The 18,039-nt window shown below is 41.6% G+C and overlaps 1 protein-coding gene across 1 annotated transcript in view; it reads right to left on the bottom strand.

Annotated features, from left to right (window-relative positions):
* CACNA2D3 (calcium voltage-gated channel auxiliary subunit alpha2delta 3) overlaps positions 1-18,039 on the bottom strand; it is a 772,424-nt gene that overhangs the window by 210,104 nt on the left and 544,281 nt on the right. Inside the window, exon 14 of the mRNA XM_024746438.1 lies at positions 14,300-14,317. Within this exon, the coding sequence (XP_024602206.1) occupies positions 14,300-14,317 (18 nt within the window). The remainder of the gene's footprint in view (positions 1-14,299; positions 14,318-18,039) is intronic.

Genomic DNA, 18,039 nt, shown 5'->3' with positions numbered 1-18,039 from the left:
AAAATGTCCAGCATTTACTGATATCTTTCAGGGTTTATAGGACAAATTCAGAAGCTTTCTGAAAACCAGTTTAACAACACTAGGAGCAAGTTCCCTGCTGCACAGCAATTTCATCACTTACTTTATACTTAAAAATATTTACAAATGGAACAACGCAGGGGAGACCTTTTAAAAAAATTGCCCGGCACTTTTCTTTTCCTTCTTTTACAAATATCAACCCCTTCCTTTAGGGAAATCTTCTTCACCCCTTCCATTCACAAGGTTTTCTTGACATTTAACCTCTCCCACCCTGCACGCACACACACACACACACACACACACACACACTTATACATATATACATACACACAAAAATACACACAATCTCTGCCCAGGTCACAATGATTGGTTTATTAATTAGACACAGGATTCAAAATGGGCTATTTGGGGGTTTTTCCTTTTTTCCATCTGGAGCAAATAGGAAAAACTCTCTACACTCTTTTGTGTGTAGTTTTAGGAATGTAAGCCTGACAGCTATGTCCCCTCCTCACAGAGACAAAATTGAGAAAATAAAGTCAACCCAGAGAGATGAGGAGAGATGAGACAGTGTGAGTGTGTGTGTGTGTGTGTGTGTGTGTGTGTGATGAGGGAAAAGCAGAAGGAGAAGGAGGGAGGAACGGGGAGAGGGAAGGGAAGGTACCAGTCCTGAATGCCTTCATCCCTAAGATCAACCCCATCCATGCTTTCTTCTGTTGCGTTAGTTGAGGCAATAAGTTTTTTCTCTTTGCCCAAATGAACATGGATTGGATTTGTGACTTTTGGAGGACATCTACTATGTTGCCTTCTTTCACATCTCCAATCAGAGGAAGTTTGCCAGCGCCAGTGGCAGAATGCTCTGTTTATTCTACAGCTGGAGGCCCCTGGTGGTGAGTGCCAAGCCCCAGAGAAAGGAGGCAAGCAGGACTCCTGGTCCTGAGGAGGCATCTGAGCGAGTTAAGGGCAGCAGGCTTGGAAGCCCGTTTGAGGGCTGCCAGGTGGTTTTCGGCAGAGCCTCCTGCCAGATGTGCTCAGCCCTGGAGGCTGGGACTCAATGAGAAGGTTGTGCACAAATGGGGAACTCAGCTTAGGAAGAGAATGGCTCTAAGCCAAGAACAAAGGCCAACTCACTAACTCTCTGCAAATACCATATTGCTTCTATACTTTGCTCCTCCTATGTTTGTATGTTTTTCTTTTCTTATTAAAGTTGATCAGCATATTGACTGCATTAATAGAGTATATCATATAAATATATTACATAATACATAAATATTTTATATATGTTTATGTAATTTGTGAGTACACAGCTGCATTTCTTCTGTCTTCCTTCCAACACCTGGTATGAACACTAAATTGCACTCCAGGAAAAGACACTACCACCATCTAGAGGCAAGCAGGGTGAATTGCAGACACAAGGTCCTGGGTGATAATCCATTTCCAGAGTATGGGCCTTACCAATAAAAATGTATTTAAACTGTAACCAATGTCACTAAGTTCCCCACTGAACTGAAACACAGATAGGCGATATCAACTATTCCTTCTATCAATAACCTTTGGTGGAAAGATGCAGCTGTGTACATCTTTAAATATCAGATGAAACATTTTGAAAGGAGAACCACTGTTTCCTTAAAGCATTCAGGATCTGAGAATGTGATGAGGGCATGCGGGAAAAGGGGGGTTCCTTCACACCTACTTTCTCAAACACAGATTTAACAGAAGGGAAGCCAACACCTTGGCATTCTCTCCTTTCTACATGAGCTCAAGTTTACAAATGACCTCGGAATCCCCCAGGGGCCATTCTCTGGCCAACACATGATGAGGGGCAATGTGGGTGGGACAGATAACACCCATATTCTCCAGTTTTCACACTCCATGGTGAGGGGAGAGCTGGAGAGTAGAAAGTCATCAGAATAACACTCTGTACAAATTACTTGGTGAGACAGCACTAAGGAGAACAGTAGGGAAACACAGATCAAGAAAAGAGGGCATGCGCAGAGTATGTGGCTATGTACAGACCACCCCCACCCCCACCCCCTGGTCACACACACAGAAAAGACACAGAAAAGATCCCTGGAGCTTCCCACCTATTCCCAGATCAAAAACAGTGCTCTGTATCTACTCCTTTTCAACGCCTGCCTACTTCCCCTCCCCCAAATCTCCCTCTCCTTCTACCATTACAACATCCCTTATCCTCAATACTGAACAAAGTATCAGGGCAAGAATATAGTAAGAACCATACTCAGTGATCTGTTTTAACTTTTTGTACTGGGTATACGCAGAAGGACCTTTTCTCTGGAGACACATATAGACACACTTCAGAGGTAGAACACAGGTGAGGCCCACTGAGACATGGAAACTAAATCCTATTGGTGCATTTTATGCCTGAAGAGGGAGCACAGTATCAACATTGTCTGCTTGGCTAATGTTAACATTATTTGACTCTAGCTGTGAATTTTACTCTCACATTACTTAGACTGCCACAGCCTTTAGTGATGATCATGAAATTTGCTGGCTGTTTCAATAGTGGCTAGTTGTAAATGAGAGGATTTACATACACAGGCACACTTAAAAATTCATTTCCTCAATAATCAAAGAAGTCATTTTGAAATGAGAAGGGAAAGCAAGAATAGCTTGCTTTGGTGATAAAACCAAAAGATTCCTAAATCACTATTGGCTCTGTGTGTGTGTGTGTGTGTGTGTGTGTGTGTATTTGATTAAGTGTTTTTTTAAAAATTTGTCTCTTTCCTGTATGATTGAAAATTTTAATAATAAGAGCATCCCATAAATTCTCACTTACAGAAAACATTTTATAAATAAAACCACCCAGGGGCTTCCCTGGTGGCACAGTGGTTGAAAGTTTGCCTGCTACTGCAGAGGACAAGGGTTCGAGCCCTGGTCTGGGAGGATCCCACATGCCGCGGAGCAACTAGGGCCGTGAGCCACAACTACTGAGCCTGCGCGTCTGGAGCCTGTGCTCCGCAACAAGAGAGGCCGCGATAGTGAGAGGCCTGTGCACTGCAATGAAGAGTGGCCCCCGCTTGCCACAACTAGAGAAAGCCCTCGCACAGAAACGAAGACCCAACACAGCAAAAATAAATTAATTAATTAATAAATAAAACCACCCAGTAACGTATGGTAGCAATGAATATTAATGCCTTAAAAATAAATATAAACAAACAAATATATAACAGTAATCCTATTTTAAAAACCCCTTTTTGCATGAAGATCAAAAAGTCCTTTAAACAAACCATGGTAACACTTTGACATGGAAATGCTATCAGAATAAAGTTTTTATATTCTGGGTTAAACATATTATATTTGATTATCAGTATTTTGGATATTCTTCATAACAAGATATTTGGAAAAAGCAGGTGCTATTATTTTTAATTGAGGAGTTGATTCTTTCAATGTAAGCAATATGAATTACCTGTCTTTTATGATACTACTCAGATGAACTGCTTTCCTTTTTAAAATCTAGACAAATTAAGAACACCAACCATTGTTTAGATTCCCATTTTGTACTGGCATTTTTCAATATTTTTGCAAGATGCCTGAACCTTGAATAATTTAAAGCATTAAGAAAGTAGCAGTGGAGGGACTTCCCTGGTGGCACAGTGGTTAAGAATCCACCTGCCAATGCAGGGGACATGGGTTCGAGCCCTGGCCCAGGAAGATCCCACATGCCATGGAGCAGCTAAGCCCGTGCGCCACAACTACTGAGCCTGCACTCTAGAGCCCGCGAGCCACAACTACTGAGCCTGAGTGCCACAACTACCGAAGCCCGCGCACCTAGAGCCCGTGCCCTGCAACAAGAGAAGCCACTGCAGTGAGAAGCCCGCGCACCTCAACGAAGAGTAGCCCTGGCTCGCCCCAACTAGAGAAAGCCTGCGCGCACCAACAAAGACCCAACACAGCCAAAAATAAATAAATAAAATAAATTTATAAAAAAAAGAAAGTAGCAGTAGAGAATAAGAATAATAAAGAAGAAGTAAACCTTCCAAGTAACATTTCTCCCTTGCTTTGCATTTGACTGTCTTGGTAAAGTGTCATCACTCAGTCCTTGAGAATGCTACATAAATGACACTTTGCTTTTAGACAAAACTTTTCCTCTTTTTATTGAATCATTATTACTTGCATCTGAGATTTGGAAATCCTGAATTCTTATGAGATTCACTGTATTTTAGGTTGTCTAAATATAAAAGTAATCAGATTTCCCTCTTTGAACTTTAACTGCATCTTTTATGAACTAAATTGTTGTATTTGTTTGTTCTCTCTCTTTTTAACAACCTAAAGACAACTTTGTGAATGATAATGCTAGATAATGTTAGACCATCTGGATGAGAATCTCAAAATAACTTTCTTCTAATAAAGTTGTTATTATTGAGGAAAATTTTTATGTTGTTCCTTTTTCTCCCAGTGTTTCAAAGATCTAAGTCATTAAGCAGGGAATACATTTTATGGGTAAATATCTAGACAGAGGGAGGATGCTGTCTTTGACCAGGGACACATATATAAGCAAACCCATGGACGAGAGAATATTACAGATTAACATATCTGAAAGTTGTCTTAGGGAACTGCTTTATTAGCGTACAACATGCTTACTTCAGGAATGCCCCAAATTAAGGACAATAGGAATTATTATGGGGCACTGGATTTTGGCCAATATTCATGATCAGCTATGACACATAACTGACCCCCCATTGTGGCCAAAGATTTATATTTTCACAAACTATGGTTTAGACGCCTCCCAAATAGATGCCTGAAAACACTGCCAACAGTCAGGGCTTCGGGGCCCTGGGACAAAACCTTTCCCTTGTTTAAAGACCCCCTGAAATGCAGCTTCCTCCATAAAAACTTCCCTAACAAACTGGAAATGGGAACCAGATGTTCTCAAACTTCACTACAAAGATAATCATATTTACTCTACAACCTACGATACAATCTAGGACCAAATTTGCGCAAACTGTTAATACAGCTAAGTCACTGAACACTGTGGCTGGAAGAAAAGCTGGGGATTCTGTAGCGCCTGTGAACTCCAAGGGCAGAAGTGGGAATGGTTCCTCCTTTTATCCATAGCATTTAGCACAGAGCCTGGTACATAAGAAGCACTCAGCAAATGTTCCTTGAATGAATTTATTCTAATCCTATCCTTTTATTTACTTTATAAATGAGGCTCAGAGAGGAAGAGGAGTCACAGAGAATTGGTACCAGAATCTGGACAAGACTCCAGGGCTACCGCTGTCCATTTTATGTTGTGCATCCTCTACCTGCTCTTGGCTCCTTCTCTTAGTACCTTTCTTTGTGTATCTTGCCTGTGCCAGTGAGGTCAAACTTAGACTGTAACGAGGGCCTGGGAGCCTGGTACCTATGTGCAGCTGCTGCTGATAGGGGCAAAGGGTTTATGATGTCAAAGAGGTAAAGGAAAAGGACTTAAAAAATAAACTGCTTAGTTGAACACTATGATTTCCTTGGAAAGCAGAACAGATAGGAGAAATGAGCTACAGAAGCAGAGACCTGAATTATTCCTGAACAGGTTACTCACACTACTTGAGTCATTTGTATTTATCCATCCTTCCATTCATTCATTCTTCCATCTATCCATCCACCCATCCACTCAGCCATATTCTATTTCCAAACATGTTTTGCTATTACCAAATATTGCTTTAAACATTTAACATCTATACAGCTTTAAATTTAACCCTGTAAAATGTCTATACCCATCTTACAGATGAATCAATTAAAGATAAAGGAGCAAAGTACCTTGCTCTAGGTCACAGAGGGTAGCAGGGTGTGGGTTTGAGCCTTGGCCAACCTGACACTAGAGCTCCTGTTCAAATCATTCTGCCCTCAGCCTCCTGTTTTAGGGGTACAAAGACAAATGTCATGTTTTGCCTTAAGGATCTTGGAATGAAGTAAAAGAGGCAACCAAGCAAAGCATCCCTAAAATAGGAATATCTCCAAGAGTTCTGGGGAGGATTAAATAGAATTGTAGACGCAAAGCATCTAATACAATGCCTGACACATCCAACAAGTGCAGCTGTTCTCATAAAGACCATTCTAGGCTAAGCTTCTCTGAAATCCATCCACTGCTCTGTCAAATTTGAACTTCATCCATCTCTTCATTCAAATTACATACACAAAATAAAAAAATACTTCTCCTTTATGCCATGTATAGACAATATGCTTTAGAAAGCAGTTGGGGGTGGTGGTAATTGCAAATATTAAAGAAGGTTGGGAAGGATGCACATTGGGAAGGAAATTGTTGGAGAGGAAGGAGGTCAGGAAAGGAAGGACAGATGCTTCAGAAGCACCTGGCCAAATCATCTAATGTGTCCCAGGCCTGGGCAGACATGGATGGGTCCAATCCAAGGACACAGGGCTCATGATTCAGCAAGTGGTTCAATTCCATGAGTCATTTCTGGAAAAAGAAAGTCCATACCATGGCATTAGCCCTTTGCCTGACATTTTTCTACCTCATGAAACTAGGCTAGGTTTTCCAAAACCCTTCCAGTTAATTTGAAGGGATAAACATCTAACTTTCTGCTTTTGGACTTCTCAGTATTATTGCTGTACACGATTGCACAACTGCTCCAGTTTGCCCCAGAGGGTCACTTCAGTTGAATCCTTTGGCATGTGATGCCTGGAAGCTTGCACAGAGACATCCCTCCAGTTCTCATGGAACTGGGCTACATCTGGGTTTGTAATCAATATATATCCATTAATTGGGGGTCTGACCTGGGAATAATGTGACTGGAAAAAAGATCAGGCAGCTGAGCTATGACCAGATCAACAAATACATGACTTTAGTACAAAAAAATGAAAAGGCAGACCAATTTTCCAATTTTAATGTGCAGAAACAATAAAAGTAGACAAATTCTGTTGATGAAAATTAGAATTGTTTGTATCAAAAAAATCATGCCAAAAAAAATGAAGAAAGGAAAGGCAATGCCTATGAGTATATAGTGCAAGTGTGTGTTTTCACTTGAGTAATTCATGAGAGTTACCCACTACATCTGCCACTCAGGAAATTCCCTCCTGTGAGGACCTATATAGTCATATTAAAATCACTGACAGTTGGGCTTCCCTGGTGGCGCAGTGGTTGAAAGTCCGCCTGCCGATGCAGGGGACACGGGTTCGTGCCCCAGTCCGGGAAGATCCCACATGCCGCGGAGCGGCTGGGCCCATGAGCCATGGCCGCTGAGCCTGTGCGTCCAGAGCCTGTGCTCCTCAACGGGAGAGGCCACAACAGTGAGAGGCCCGTGTACCGCAAAAAAAAAAAAAAATCACTGACAGTTATTTGCCATTATTTGATATAGATTTGACTCATATTTTGACAGAGATTTAGTTTTCAAATTAGTTTGACAGATTTAGTTTTCAAATTAGTCACTGAATTATATTGATTTTGCTTAGTCCTGTGTTGAAATGTTGTTCATTGTGTATTCTCTCTCTCTCTCTCTCCTTTGAGCTAGTGGAAACATAATAACACAGTCAGAAAAAATTGTATTTCTGGCTCAAGTTCACACTGGCATATGGGATCCTCGCGGACCAGGGCACGAACCCGTGTCCCCTGCATCGGCTGGCAGACTCTCAACCACTGCGCCACCATGGAAGCCAGTCGCTTAATTCTTTACTTCATTAAGCTATTCCATGCAGCTATCCTTTAAACGGTACTCTTTTCCAGGGTCTTGACCAATAAACTGTAGATTCATATACTGCTTTTTCAGGAAACATATCTAGTATGGCAAGTGATGGATACAGGTGTTCTAAATCTATCAGTAAATACAGAGGGGACCTCAAAATAGAAATCCAGTTCTTTGAGTTCAATATTGCCTGAGGATCAGTAAGAATGACCTACAGAATTGCATCTAGAAGCAAGGAAATCAGAACATTGGGTGTCCTGTAATACCCTCTCCAAGACTGTCCCAGGCTTAATATGGGTTATGCTGACATTAATGCCACAATATCCCCATTCATTGGGCTTTTTGAAAGAACTTTTCTCAATCCTCTGCCTTCCCTTCTATATGGAAGGAAGAAGGGTATATAAATTTCTTTGGTGAGGGTGGGGGCTGGGGAGAGGTAAGAACAATTTAAGTTTTAAAATTCCACTGTTTTTATTTAGATTTTTTTTTGACTTTCAAAAGAAAAGGCAATTTCATTTTAGCAATGTTATGAGTAGAGTTTGTATTGTTTTAACACCTCAAGAGAGTCATATTTTATAGTTGTGCTTAATTTAAATAAATAGTAGAAGACATTCACATATCTTAACTAAATGAGAATTTTCTGAAAGAAGACTTTAAATTTCTAAGACACTAAAAAGTAAGTCTGGGACTAGAAAGCATTGATATATTAGGGATTTTTAAATCAATTCTTAGTTTTTGACTTTACAGTGTCTAGCCTTTTTTTTTAAAGAACACATTATACCAGTGTTTCAAAACCATTTCTGCTTTATTTGTATCAAATGTGTCTCTTTTAAGGTACAATGGACTAGCATTATCAGTACTATTTTGCTGAGTTAAGCATTCATCGTGGGTGGGCCTTGGCAAGTGCTGCTCATGAACTTCTGAGTTGTCACCTTGCTCTTTTCCTTATTATAAAATAGTACGGGGGCTTCCCTTGTAGCGCAGTGGTTGAGAGTCCGCCTGCCGATGCAGGGCACGTGGGTTCGTGCCCCGGTCTGGGACGATCCCGCATGCCGTGGAGCGGCTAGGCCCATGAGCCATGGCCGCTGAGCCTGCGCGTCCGGAGCCTGTGCTCCGCAACGGGAGAGGCCACAACAGTGAGAGGCCCGCGTACCGCAAAAAAAAAAAAAGAAAAAAAACCCAGTACATAACGCTACAAAAATTCAAATATATATTAAAATGGGTACAAACTGAACATTTTTTCCAGATACACAAGTAGACACACATTTTGAGGTTGATTAAAATTAACAAATTTTTTCTCTTAAATAAGAAATGCAAATAGCATCCTGCTTCCAAAATGGAGCTCCCTGGTCCCCCATCAGCCCATATGGGGCTTCAGCCAGAGCCCCTCTGCACTGTTCTGTCGGTCATCCCACCATCAGGAAGCCATACGCTTTGAATCTGAGGGTCTTGCATTCATTTATTTACGGTCTCAAACACACAGTTGAACAGGGCCAATGGGAAAGGGACTGGCTAAGATTCACATGGCTGTGAACCTTGCAAAGTTCACCTCCTTTCTCAGCAGCAGGGCAGCTTGTCTGGAATGCCACAGGTACACTCATATGGAACTACTGCAAAGAATAAAATGTTTGGTTCTGTGATCATCATTATGGTGGAACAATATGTTGTAACTCAGATTTCCACAGAATCCATCACACTGACCATGGGGGAAGCTAAAGTGCCTGGACTTGCTCCACTTTCTATTTCCCTTGCCTTATTCACAAAATAAATCTACTAATTTAAGATGTAGTTATCATCTTTCGGACTCTGAGGATAGTCAATCTTAACAGCCCCAGCTTGGGAATGCATATAAAAGATGTCTGTATGTGTTCCTATAAAACAGTAAATGAGGGCTTCCCTGGTGGCGCAGTGGTTGAGAGTCTGCCTGCTGATGCAGGGGACATGGGTTCGTGCCCCGGTCTGAGAGGATCCCACATGCCGCGGAGCGGCTGGGCCCGTGAGCCATGGCCGCTGAGCCTGCATCGAGAAGCCAGGAGCCAAAAAAAAAAAAAAAAAAAATTATATATATATATGAAAAAACCAAACAAACAGTAAATGATGAGGAAGAAAACCGAGTATCAAAACAAAATATAATAATTTAGACAGAAAGCCAGTCAAGGTAAAAGCAAATGAGTCATAAACCAGATCCAAACGTAAATAGTTATCACCTCTCCATTTTGCACTTCATTTGCATTGATTTAGCTGGTTATATAACTGTAATGAAACACTAAAATCACTAGACCTACAGTTCTCTGAAATCAGCAGCTTTGCAAACTTTCAAATTTCTGTTTTCAATGACAAGTCAACATTTCAAAGTGCAGAAGTTAAAAGAGACAAGGAATGATAAATGATGCCCCACAATTGCTGAAATCTGATTACAGTGAGATAAGAGCTGGCCAAATTCTGCTTGCATGAGTCTATACCTAAAGAAAAAGAAAAAGAAAAAGAAAAGAAAAGAAAAGTCTTTAGATAAATGACTGCTTCCATTTATTCCTTCTAAATATAATATAAACAAGGAAACAAAGAAAATGCAAATGGATTCAGGATCCCATTTACACTTAGGGGGAGAAATTAATAAAACAGTTCCATCCTGAAAGAAAACCCCCAAATCGACACTCTTTTAAGAAGCTAATTTATGCACTCCTGAGTCCTCATACAAGTTAAGCAGCACAGAATATCACAGCAGGCATAGAACAACAGATCTCAAGCCCTGCTGTGTTTGTTCAAGAAGGCAAGTTAAGCTATTCCTAACAGGAAACAAAACACACGGTCTGGCTATTAAACAGGGATCGTTTTGCCATACTGTGCAGCCCTGAATCCATCAATTGCTGTTCCAAACAGGATTAGAGATGTGGTTTTCTTTAACCATGGTTTTGAGAAAAATGCTTATGCCTGCTCAGAATTTTCATGCTGATATTAACTAATATAGTGCCAGGCAACACACGGAGTACCTTCAAAACTTTCAAGACACTGTCTTTGACAAATTCCAAAGCTGTTTGAAGACAGCACACAATGAAGGGGAGGGGAAAACCTATGTGTGGAAAAGTTAACCATGTGAACAGCCAAATTTGGAATACCCCAAAGAGTATTTTTTCCTTTAAGTTTTCAAGGCTCCATGCTATAGTGATTAATCACACAGTGAACAACTGATGTTTAGTTCCTATAGACAGAACCTACATGGATGAATATGTAGTATGAAAACTGGACTATTTTTGAGACTACTGAACATACATTTGCAAAGGCTGTGGGTAATTCTGTTATTATTATAAAATGGAATCTCCCAGCCATTTTTGTAGAAGTCAAGTACCATGTAAGGGAAAAAAGGCAAACCTTTCTTACATATGGACCTCTCTTCATTGTTGAACTCAAGAACAATCAATTCAATGGAGAAAGTGGTTCAATTTTCACTAAAAAGAACAGTTTTGTGATGGCCTGAAGGCATCAGGTCTGTATTGCTACATGTTTTTTTTAACCAAGATTCAGGACACTGCCTATGTATTTGGTGAAAATATTTATTGGTCAAGTGTATAACCAGTTAGTACTACCCCTATTTTGTATTAAGGGTTGAAATTTATAGAATCTAGAAATTATCTCAGAGGTGCTTAAGAATCACAGGAAAAACAAAATTTTTTTTTTTTTTGCAAACCATTTTTCTAGAAAATAGCCAAAAGGGCTAGAAGAGAAGTTTTGGAAAACCCTCAAATTATTAGCATCACGAAAATGATAATTTATAGACAACAATCGTTAATGACTGCTACACATAAGTGGGATACCCAAATGGGACATTTTTAGTTGTAGATCAGCCAAGAGATTAAAATAAGCATGTTTACAGAGACATAACTATTTAAAATATTTATAGAGAAAACAGTTGCAGATGATACAAAGAGAGATTCCAACAAAAACATAGCACAAATGCAGACACCATATGGTGCAATGTATGCACTCATGACCTCATGTGAAAAGCTGGCCAAAGACAGAGCAGCTGGAGCTACCTCCCTTTTACCCCCAGAACAACAAACTCTTGGGTTTGGAAGGGACTCATTATAATCATGGCCATGGATGGGTGAAATCTATGGGTAATGTCAAAGGCTTTGGGAAGAAATCTCTCAAAACAATTGTTTCTGAAAGCCTTTGCTTTGTTGGGATTTCAAGTCCAGTCTCCATTTCTTTCTGACTCCATGTAGGAGGTACAGGCAGGTGATACACAGAGTTTTTAATGAACCAAGAGAAGCATCACATTCCTTCTAGGCTCTTTTGACATCTCCTGATTACTCATTAGGCTTGAGTCAGGACCACAAAACACTATGGAGGTCCCAGACCACCACATCATGTCTGACTGCACTCTTCATCTGCTCTAAAGCACTGGGGGCCAAGCTGAGCAAATGGTAATAGGAACTCTAAATTTTGTGAGTTTCAGCATATGTCAGGCTCTGTGGTAGGTGCAAGTAAGAGAAATAACTCTCATGACAAAACTACAAAGTCAGCCTCTCGTTCTTGTTGAATAACGAGAGGTTAAGTGACTTAGAGATGTTAAGTGACTTGCTCATGGTCACAAACAGATAATGGCTAGAATGGAACCCACCATCTTCTTTTGCTGGTAAAGCAGCAAGACAATACATTTGAGGGGAACTGATGATTGTAAGAACCTTAACCTTCTGTCAAAAGCCTTTGGTAACATTGGGGAGGGGAAGGGAAGGAACATGACGGGTAGGGATGCTCATACATCAACAGTTGAGACTAGTGGTCCTGAGGGTGAATGCCTTCAATCAGCAACGTGTCTCTCCTCAACCCTCCTCATCTTCCAGCCCAGATACCCGAGGTTTATAGTCAAACTCCTTCTCCAAAGAGCTGAATTTCCCAGAAATTATCCAAAGAATTCTGAAATCATTTCACACACGGCTCTTAATTTTTTGTTTAAGGTAAATACCTTTCTCTATTATAACAGAAGACCATTTGTAGCCATAGTGAGGAATGGGAGGCAGGGTTACTCTTTGTCATCTAGGGTTGCAGAACGAATCTGCTGGGCAGTCAAATATCTTTGGGACACAGGAAAAGCCCCTGGAGCATCTTCCTCACTACTGTACTTTCAATAATCATAATAATAGGCTCCACTTTTCAGGGCATGTGATGTGAGTCAAGATAAGATATGATGATAGAAGAAAAGAGTGTGATGAGCTAAGTGCTATTGAAGAATCATATGGCCCAGCAACATTTGTTCTTACCATATTCTGTGCTGGTTTGTTTTGAACTTTGTTTTAAACTCCATGGCTGATGGCACCTCAAATTCATGAGGAATCTTTTACAAGCAAACGCTTTTGTCTACGGATCAGTGGAAATTTGATGAATAAATACTAGTAAGTTGAGGCCAGTCCATTTTTAGGCACTGAGTTTAAGTCACTTTGCAAAGAAACTTCAAATGTGGGCAATTAAGCAAGCATGACCTATCAAGGATGCCGAGCCTTCCAGATAATGTGGAATTCTGAACATATATTTACCCTGGAAGCTGTTGCTCTACTCAAATACTTTAACTTTTAATGAAGTGTTCAGTCCTTTTGTGATGGCACTGAAGTGTAATCAAACATTAACACAAGCCAAGTCACACACTAGCATGTCTTGCCTTGTTTAAATATCTCAAATATATTTGAGTAATTGTGTAATGATTTCTGGGCCTCTGGTTGTCCATATGGTCTGAACAGACTGTCTTTTGTAGAACAGTTGTGATATCTCTCTTAGTGAGAAAAAACCAAATCATCTCTGATTTGGAGGGCTTAGGAGGTACTGCTTAAATTTCAGGGTGGTGCCCTACCTCAACTCTTGAAATGAAACCAACTCACATCTGGGCCCCAGAAATTACTCTATCTTCTGAAAATCTTGCTTTTGTTTGTGAAATACATAAGAACAATGCAGCAGGCATCACGTGACATGTTTTCTGCCATAACTGTCCTTAGGATGCAGTGACATGCCATGGGAATGATACAGCAAAGTCAGCACTGCAACCACATGTAATCTTTCTGGACAGAGAACATTCTAGATGGTGGCACCAGATCATCTCAGACAGATAATGAGGACCAGTGAAAGGGTCTGACCATTGGCAAGAACTCTGCTTTAATGTTCTCTGAGTGGTATGGGTGTTGAGACAAGCAAAGCAGCTGTTGAGTTTGCAATTAATGAAACCCAAGGTGAGTTTCAGGGATTTTGATTAAGAGCCCAGAATCTAAACATGGTTACTGGGCTTTGATTAATTATTCATATTACCTATCTCCCTAGGAAAGTATCCCAGGGAAGATCTGGAACGCTATGTTTGAAGGAATGTGCCAAACTTACGCTTGACCTATTATTTGAGAATTCTTAGCAAAATGGTTGGGCATAGATTCATCCCCAAACCACTGGCCACCATACAGCTCTCTGGTGGGACTAAGTTGGCGAGGGGCTAGTGGACAGCTAAGTCTGTTGGCCTTTCTGTTCCTGCCCAACTTCAGGCTCCTGAAGTCCTAAGAGGAAAACCATTTCACTGGTCATGAACAGTGCCGAATGCACAAGACCATGGAGGCATGCACAATTCGTGAGTTCTGGGGATGACTGGAATGTGATGGAAAAGAGTTTACCTTTTGTGCCTGAGGGAGCTGAAAAATAAGGGGGAAAAAAGAAGAAAAAACAATCATTATATAAGAAGTTAAGATTAACTGTAAAACTTCATTTGGCTGTCATTGGCAAATGGAAAGACCAAAACGGGGAGAAAAAGAGGAAAATAAAAACTAAAGCCAAGTCACTTCCCCATATAAAGCTATGGTGCTGGGACTTCCCTGGTGGTCCAGTGATAAAGAATCTGCCTTACAATGCAAGAGACTCGGGTTTGATCCCTGGTAAGGGAACTAAGATCCCACATGCTGAGGGGCAACTAAGCCCGCGCGCCGCAACTACTGAGCTTGCGCACCTCAACTAGAACCCGCGTGCTGCAAACTACAGAGCCCATGTGCTCTGAAATCTGTGTGCCACAATTACAGAGCCCACGTGCCCTGGAGTCTGCACACCACAACTAGAGAAGAGAAAACCCAAACACCACAACTAGAGAGAAGCCCGTGCACCACAACGAAGAGCCTGCACACAGCAACAAAAGATCCCACATGCCAAGAGAGGGGGAAGACGGCGGAAGAGTAAGACGCAGAGATCACCTTCCTCCCCACAGATACATCAGAAATACATCTATATGTGGAACAGCTCCTACAGAACACCTACTGAACAAAGGCAGAAGACCTCAGACCTCCCAAAAGGCAAGAAACTCCCCACGTACCTGGGTACGGCAAAAGAAAAAAGAATAAACAGAGACAAAAGAATAGGGACGGGACCTGCACCAGTGGGAGGGAGCCGTGAAGGAGGAACGGTTTCCACACACTACAAGCCCCTTCGCGGGCGGAGACTGGGGGTGGCGGAGTGGGGGAACTTCGGTGCCGCGCAGGAGAGCACACCCACAGGGGTGCGGAGAGCAAAGCGGAGAGATCTCCGCTCAGAGGATCTGTGCCGACCAGCACTCACCAGCCCGAGAGGCTTGTCTGCTCACCCGTCGGGGCGGGCAGGGCTGGGAGCTGAGGCTCGGGCTTCGGTCGGAGCACAGGGAGAGGACTGGCGGTGTGAACACAGCCTGAAGGGGCTAGTGCATCACGGCTAGCCGGGAGGGAGTCCGGGAAAAAGTCTGCACCTGCCGAAGAGGCAAGAGACTTTTTCTTCCCTCTTTGATTCCCGGTGTACGCTGGCCTCTGACGCCGCAGGCTCGCCCCGCACTCCGTGCCCCACCTTCACCCCGGCCTGAGTGAGCCAGAACCCCCGAATCAGTGGCTCCTTTAACCCCGTCCTGTCCGAGTGAAGAACAGACGCCCTCCGGCGACCTACACGCAGAGGTGGGGCCAAATACAAAGCTGAGCCCCTGGGAGCTGTGAGAACAACAGAGAAGAGAAAAGGAAATCTCTTCCCAGCAGCCTCAGGAGAAGCGGATTAAATTTCCACAATCAACTTGATGTACCCTGTATCTGTGGAATACCTGAATGGACAACGAAATCATCCCAAATTGAGGAGGTGGACTTTGAGAGCAAGATTTATGATGTTTTCCCCTTTTCCTCTTTTTGTGAGTGTGTATGTGTATGCTTCTGTGTGAGATTTTGTCTGTATAACTCTGCTTTCAGGATTTGTCCTAGGAATCTATTTGTCCGTTTTTTTTTACACTTAAAAATTTTTTTTTCTTAATAATTATTTTTTTATTTTAATAACTTTCTTTTCTTTTCTTTTATTCTCTCTCTCTCTCGTAAAGACAAATACCGTATGCTAACACATATATAGGGAATTTAAGAAAAAAAAATGTCATGAAGAACCTAGGGGTAAGACAGGAATAAAGACACAGACCTACTAGAGAATGGACTTGAGGATACAGGGAGGGGGAAGGGTAAGCTGGGACAAAGTGAGAGAGTGGCATGGACATATATACAGTACCAAACCTAAAACAGATAGCTAGTGGGAAGCAGCCGCATAGCACAGGGAGATCAACTCGCTGCTTTGTGACCACCTAGAGGGGTGGGATAGGGAGGGTGGGAGTGAGGGAGATGCAAGAAGGAAGAGATATGGGAACATATGTGCATGTATAACTGATTCACTTTGTTATAAAGCAGAAACTAACGCACCATTGTAAAGCAATTATACTCCAATAAAGATGTTAAAAAAAAAAAAGATCCCACATGCCACAACTAAGACACATGACAGCCAAAAATAAATAAATAAATAATAAATACATCTAAAAAAAAAAAGTTATGGTGCTGATTATTCCACCTGCTATCTGAATCTGCTGAATCTTAGAGTCAACAGATAATCTGTGAGTTTGACAGTGTGTGTTTTGGGTAGTTCTGGACCTGCAACGCTGGACTTGAGGTTCTTCTGTCCAGTGGCCCAAAGCTCACAATATGAAGGCCGAGTTCTTTCTTCCTGTATGCCAACAGTTCCCCACAGCGGAGGACTGTCTGGAGACATGTGGGGCTGCCAAAACCGGGGGCAGTGGAAGGAGCGAAAGCTATTGGCCTCTAGCAGGTGGAGGCCAGGGAAGCTGCTAAACATCTTACAATGCACAGGACAGCCCCCACTACCAAGAATTATCCTGCCCATTTGGCAGCTGTGCCGAAGTTGAGAAACTGTACTGTAGATAAAGGTAAGACCATTAGAAGAGTGTTGTTTTTAAAGTCAATTTTTCTTGCTTTGTAGCACAGTAACTGTTCCCTTTATTGGTGGTTAAGGAAGCATGAACAAGGATTTATGCATTTGAAGTAAGGCTGATAGTCTAAGAACAACAGAAAGGCAGTCAGTCAATCCATAAAATAAGATATAATAGCTTTCCCAATGGCTCAGGCAAGGAATTGAAATTATAGGTATGTGGAGAAAGACTGAATATTTATGAGATACATTTATCTATTTTTCTACATTGAGTCTATTAGGCTGTGGTTTAATGTCACGGTGTTTGTGACTGCCATTACAGCGTGCAGGGTTTCGAAAAGCATTTTCTAATCTGGAATGGAAATAACATTATCCATATATCAGATACCAAATCTAAGAATTACATCATTTTCAAGATTTACTTTTCATAGAGACTAACATTTATTGAGTGTGAACTTGTCACTAGGTACTTTGTTAAGCCCTTTATTTGCATCACCCCACTAAATCACAACAACCCAATACTGGGTACTCTTATTATCCCCATTTTACAGATGAGAAATAAAATGGCATTTAGAGGTTATGTAATTATACGATGTTCCATAGACAATAAATTAGAGAGTGGGGTTTCCTGACTTTAGAACGTGCAAATTCAATTCAACTCACACGTTAATAAAGGCCACAAACAGTTGGGAATTGTGATGACAAACTCTCTCTGTCTCTCTAGAGTTTATAACCCTGCAAGTGCCAGAAGATGCAAGATAACTAAACGAGATATCCTATGGTCTTCATTTGAATTTTCTGCCTTTTCCATTCTTTTGTCCCTGTGAACAATGCTCTCTCTTCACAGACACTAAGACTGGGGCTTTCTTGAACCCATCGTAAGGCCCTGCCCTGTGGATGGAGCCCAACAAAGGGTAGAAGGGATAAACGCAAACCAACGAAGTGTCTTGGATCTCAGAGACTTCTCCAGAATGGTACAGAGAATGTCCACAAAGGGCAGACCCCAACCTCCCAACAATACATTTCCAAGCTCTTTTATGCCGAAAGGTCTCCCAATTTAAGAAGACAGGAATGCAAGCATGTTTTTCTGATTCTTTGCTCCTACTTAAAGCTGCCACTATTAAAAAGGAAGCTCACATGTTTCTCTAGCACTTCT

The sequence above is a fragment of the Neophocaena asiaeorientalis genome, unplaced genomic scaffold (assembly GCF_003031525.2).
Source record: "Neophocaena asiaeorientalis asiaeorientalis breed wild unplaced genomic scaffold, Neophocaena_asiaeorientalis_V1.1 scaffold251, whole genome shotgun sequence".
In the NCBI taxonomy this organism is placed as follows: domain Eukaryota; kingdom Metazoa; phylum Chordata; class Mammalia; order Artiodactyla; family Phocoenidae; genus Neophocaena; species Neophocaena asiaeorientalis.
This window is presented reverse-complemented; position numbering and strand designations above follow the sequence as displayed.